The sequence below is a fragment of the Prosopis cineraria genome, unplaced genomic scaffold, assembly GCF_029017545.1.
Source record: "Prosopis cineraria cultivar Desert tree isolate PC_DT_omini unplaced genomic scaffold, ASM2901754v1 PC12, whole genome shotgun sequence".
Classification (NCBI taxonomy): Eukaryota; Viridiplantae; Streptophyta; class Magnoliopsida; order Fabales; family Fabaceae; genus Prosopis; species Prosopis cineraria.
The window spans coordinates 1,107,915-1,113,605 of record NW_026555343.1 but is presented as its reverse complement, the minus strand read 5'-3'; the positions used below and the strand labels follow the sequence as shown (position 1 = coordinate 1,113,605).

The following is a 5,691-nucleotide window of genomic DNA, read 5'->3' as shown; positions in this document are numbered from 1 at the left end:
TAATTTTAAACAAAATCTCACATATCAATAAATTTTATTATTGAATACACTTAATAACTTTATCTTTCTAAAATAAAAATATAAAATTTTAAAAATATCCATCATTTAATATATTAAAAAGAGAAGAAATAGAAATTAATTATAGAGAGAGAAAGAATAATATAAAATTAGTATATTTAATGAAACCTTAATCTAGTCAAAGTGTTTTATATTTTGAGATAAAAAAACTCATTTAAAAGTGTCCTATAATTTAGAATAGAAATAACTAATTGTTGTTTATATATGTAAACGTGTATGTTGTGATGAATTCTGGTGTTTTATAATAACTTGATTTCCAGCAAATAAAAACTTAGTTCTTATTTATTTAAGAAAAATTAACCATTTAATTTCTCTAATTTAATTTAGTTATAACTCAATTTTTAAATTTTGACTCATTGTAATTTAAGTATTATAGTTTTAGTTTAGTTTTAAACTCTATTTCTAAACTTTTCTTTTACAATTTATTCCCGCTAGTTTTAACCACTTAAATATTAGTCCTTATATTTTAAAAAATAAAATTATAAAAATTAAAAATATTTTGAACAAGGGTATGATAATTTAAAAAATTAGCAATAAATTTTAACTTAATTTTAATTTTTATAATTTTACTACTAACATTATAAATATTAAATTTTCAAAATATTATAATTTTTATCCTTTAATCTTTAAATATTATAAATATTAAAGGTTCAAAAATATTTTTAATCTTTATAACTTTATTTTTAAAAATATAATGATTAATATTTAAATGGTTGAAACTATGAGACTAGATTATGAGAAGCAAAATTTATAGACCAAGTTAAACTGAATTAAACTTATAAGAATTGAGTTACAAATGAACTACAACTATGAGATCAAATAATTAATTTTCTCTTTATTTTAATAAGGATAACAAAAACATGATTGTTTGTCTTTTTCTAATACAAAAATCATCAATTGCAATGAGCCTCTTATAAATGAGTTGTGAATTTAGTGGCTTAATATTTGTTAATAACAACTTCGTGAAATCTATTCTTCGAATATCTCCAATTAATTAAATATTGTAAAAATATCAGATTCACCGAAAACTGGGTCCCCCTGCCAAAAAAAAAACCTTCAAATTACGAAAAGATAAATTATATCTAAAAATACTATAGTTTTAATTTGATGTCCCTTTTATTATCGCTTATAGAAGTAGCCATGGACCACCAGCACTGTCAAAGTATTTTTTTTCCTTTTTTTTTTTTTGGGCCAAGCCAGCAATGTCAAATTATGAAATTATCAAATATATATATATATATATATATATATATCACCAAATTGGAGCCATTTGCATGCTTCCACAATGTTCAGAAGGAAGAAACAATTTATTCATGCTATCAAAGATGCTAGGGGAGATTGGATTTCAGATCCTGACATACTAACGCAATCAGCAAGCGATTTTTTCAAAACAGCTGTATACTAAAGATTCCTCCGTTGATAATCATGCTACTTGGTTTTTAGCATTTCCTGCTATTAATTTGTCGGACTTAAATCTGATTCAAAGGATGCTAGATCATATAGAAGTGAAGAATGGGGCTTCCTCTATAGAATCCTTCAAAGCTCCAAGCAAGGTAGATTACGAGCACATTTCTTCTAAACATAATGGGACTCTGTTGGTAGCAAAGTATGTGACTTTGTAAGCAAATTCTTTTCTAATCCTAATATGATCAAAGATATTAATCAGACCAATATTTTCCTCATTCCTAAAGTGGATAGCCCTACCTCCCTTAAGGATTTTAGATCCATCTCTCTCTGCAATGTTTGCTTCAAAATTATCACCAAAATCCTGGCTAATAGATTAAAAAGAGTCATGAATTTGTTAGTGGATTAGGAACAGTGTAGTTTATTACGGGCCAATCTAGCTGCGACAATATCATTATTGCTCAAGAAACCATTCATTTGATAAGGGTTAGTCAAAGAAAAAAAAGGCTGTGTGGCAACTAAAGTTGACATGAAAAAAGCTTTTGAGATTCGATTGGGGTTTTATTCATGAAACGTTAGTGAAGATTGATTTAGATGATCATTTATTAATCTAATCATGGCTTGTATCACAACTGCTTCCATGAGGATTTTGTGGAATGGTGAAAATTGGCCAAAATTTAAACCCTCAAGGGGAATCAAACAAGGGGACCCCCTAAGTCCATATATTTTCGTCCGTGCATGGAGCTATTGGGACAACTTATTAGATCTGAATGTGAAGCAAAAAGATGGCGACCCTTGAATTTTAGAGTGAAAGGGCCTAGCCTCTCTCACCTCTTTTTTGTGGATGATCTCATTCTCTTCGTGGAAACTTTTGTTAACCAAATGGAAGAGGTAAAGAGAATTATGCAAAGTTTTTGTGTTGCTTCCAGCCATGCATCAATTTGGACAAATCCAAAATGTTCTATTCACGTAATGTTCATTTCAATGGAAAAATGGAATTGAGTCAAGTCCTTAGGATTGGAACCACAACTGATCTTGGTAAATATTTAGGAGTTCTAATAATCCATTCTAGAGTTACTAAAGCCACCTTTGACCCTATTATTCATAAGTCAAAAAAAGACTTTCTCTATGGAAGTGCAAGTATCTTAATATTGCGGGCATAACTATTCCCATCAAGGCAGTCATTTTAGCCTTGCCTGGCTATCATATGCAATCGTCTAAAGGTACTTTTTTGAAATTGATAAACTTAGTCGCAGTTTTTTATTGTGCCAAGACATTGAAGTCAGGAAGATGCATCCTATTGCCTAGAATCAAGTTACAAAGCCCAAGAAAGATGGTGGTATGGGGATTAAAAATTTGAGATGCCATAATGAGGCTTTCATTATGAAATTATGCTAGGGATTGGTAACTAAACAGGAAGCTCTTTGGGTTAGATGTTTGAAAGCTCAGTACAGATGTGAAAAGCTATCATACTAAAAATCAATAAATGCCAATCTATCTCTCTAACATGGAAATCTATCATGGAGGTTTGGGATCTGTTTCTCTGATGGCTTGGAAAGAGAATTAATAATGGGCTGAACATTAGCTTTTGGTGGGACAAGTGGACTCCTCTAGACAAACCCTTATTGAATATGTCACTAGACCACTTGAAATCAATCCGAGCGATCGTGTGGCTAATCATGTACTTCCTAGTGGGGGTTAGAACTTGTATGCATGGCAAGATCTCTTTCCTTCTTGAGTTATGTCTTGTCCATGTAAAATAAACCCCCCCAATATGATTTATGAGGATAAGCTAAAATGGAGACCAGCAGGGGATGGTAATTTCTCAGTCAAGAATGCATATAACTTTCTTACCCAAAGGAATGGCATGAGTAGTTCTGCCTTGTGGAACAAATTTGGAAGTGGCAAATTCTTGAAAGAATTAAATTCTTCCTGTGGCAAGTTTCTCATGAGAGATTGATTACCAACTTACTCAGAGTGTCATCATGAGGAGTCTGTCCTTATATTTTGAGAAATTGTGAGAGAGCAAACGATGCGTGAACTTATGCTTTAAACCCTAACTCTTTTTCTAGTTTTTTCCATGACAATTTGCAGGGTTGACTTTACTGGAACTCAAAGAACAAACCAGCCAAGGGGAAATTCAATTCATGGACTTAGACAAGTGTTTTTGCCACTTTTTGTTGGATTCTCTAGACATCTAGATGTAAATCTATATTTGAAGGCAGCAACTTTTTAGTCATGGAGACCATACACAAAGGAAAATATCTGTTGATGGAAAGTTTAGTAAACAAGGGACTACGACACATGGTCTTCCAAGGCTTTTCTCAGTCGAAAAGAACATGGACTCCACCCCCTTATGGTGTAGTTTGTGTTGACGTAGATGGATCTATTCAGAGAAAGCGTGCAGCATGCGGTGGTGTTCTTCGCAAAAACTGAAGAGATTGGATTATAGGCTTTCAACAGGACTTGGGATACTCCTCAGTCACTGAGGCTGAACTCAATGCAATAAAATCTGGTTTAATAGTGTCCAGGCTTCTCGATTTGACCAAGATTTAGATTTGTTCAGATTCAATGGATGCTATAAACTTGATTAGAAGAGATATGCTGGGTACTCATCCTTTAGGAGCCCTACTAGCTGATATCCGTGACTTGCTCTTCGGAGATTGGGAGGTTGAAGTTTCTCACACTAGACGTGAGAATATAATGTGTGCTGATTTAATGGCAAAGAATAGTTTTCATGGCTCGCCTGGTCTTATCCTGGTTCCTACGGTAACTCCTCAATGCTTGGACAGATTTTGGGTGGACAAGAATTTAGTGACCTGAACCTGAACTTCACTAGTTTGTACTGGTCTTTAACTCAAGCTTTTAGCTTGCCTTTATTTACAAAAAAAAAAATTATCGATATATAGTCAGTCATTTCCAAATTCATATTTAATTCCTTTAGTTTGACTTTTACTTCATCAAATCCTAATCTAATTCCAATTTTAGACAGATCAGAATATCAATCCTAAAGGGCGAAGTGTTTTTTCTCTTTTTTTGCACAGAAGAACTCATTCTGATTACATGTTAACTATTTGTTTTAACGTGAAACAAATTATCTAGATAATTTTGGAAACGTAGGAACTACACATATATTATAGGAACCAGAGCAAACACAAATTTCTCCATTATTCAAGGTTAGGTTACACAAACATGACATGAAAATAAAGACCCCAAGCTTATTCGGGGGATCAAGTCCATGCATCCAGTATAGCTAGTTGATGCCTCCATTCTCATGAGACACACAGCAAACTAAAGGTCAAAAGAGAAACTTGAAACCCTAAAACATCACAATGACCATGTCCTGATAAAACAAGACACAAACTTATTACTTCGTGCAGCTACCCTAGAGTTACTACTTATATTACTAAGGCAGGAACATCACAAACATGCAGATCTCTCTCTACTGGTTTTGCTGGTTTCTGGTTCTGAACTTGGACTCGTCAATGGAGATGCCTTCTTCTTCAGCTCGCTCTCCTCCCGACCTGTCCATGGTGCTCAGTCCTCCTTTGCGTCCCATCTCCTGGAACCCTTCTGTCCCCAGCTGCTCCTTCCTCGTCTGCCCTCCGCGGTGCCTCCCTTCAATTCAATGTCAAACCCTACTCAGTTAATATTACAGCATATATAACACATAATATTCATTTATAAGTAAAACTAGTGTTAAAAAGAAACATTGGAGAGATATATATGCCTTCAGCTAGGTGTTCCTGAGCCTCCAGGCTCTTGCCGCCGGTGCCGCCCGGGACGACGGTCTCTCCTTGCTTGGCCCTCTGGTCAAGCTCAGCTCGCTCTTGCCGTGACGACATTCCTTCTTCTTCTTGCTGTTTTGAACGCGAGAAATGACTACAGATGTAATTGACGATATTCGATGTTCTGAGACGATGACGCACATTAAGCAAGGGTGCGGCATTTATAGTGGAGATGATAGTGGCATGCGCAACTGCTTATGATGTGATGCCACGTGGTGGAAACCACACGGAGGCAGTGGAGGAACGCCACGCAAATGGCTTTTGTCGTTTGAAACCGCAGAGAATGACACGTAAGACATCAAAGCACATATTAATTCCTGTTGTTTAATGCGGACTCACCTTTCGCCATTTAGTTTAATTATAAAGCCTTTCAGAGTGTGAGGTAAACAGAGGAAGGATTAGCCTGCGAGTGACAGCAGGT

At 34.7% G+C, this 5,691-nt stretch overlaps 1 protein-coding gene across 1 annotated transcript; it reads right to left on the bottom strand.

Annotated features, from left to right (window-relative positions):
* Window positions 1–4,623: 4,623 nt before the first annotated feature.
* Window positions 4,624–5,412, bottom strand: LOC129288176 (em-like protein GEA6). The gene is made up of 2 exons (XM_054924605.1): window positions 5,213–5,412; window positions 4,624–5,100 (listed from the first exon to the last, which is right to left on the bottom strand). The coding sequence occupies exons 1-2, from the start codon at window positions 5,325–5,327 to the stop codon at window positions 4,925–4,927; spliced, it is 291 nt and encodes a 96-aa protein (XP_054780580.1). The 5' UTR covers window positions 5,328–5,412; the 3' UTR covers window positions 4,624–4,924.
* Between the last annotated feature and the right edge of the window lie 279 nt (window positions 5,413–5,691).

Bases quoted from the DNA above. Each gene is read 5' to 3' on its own strand.
- LOC129288176 (XM_054924605.1), bottom strand. From the start codon at position 5,327: ATGTCGTCACGGCAAGAGCGAGCTGAGCTTGACCAGAGGGCCAAGCAA. The intron at 5,101-5,212 runs GCATATATATCT...ATTGAATTGAAG, and splicing joins TCAGGAACACCTAGCTGAAG to GGAGGCACCGCGGAGGGCAG.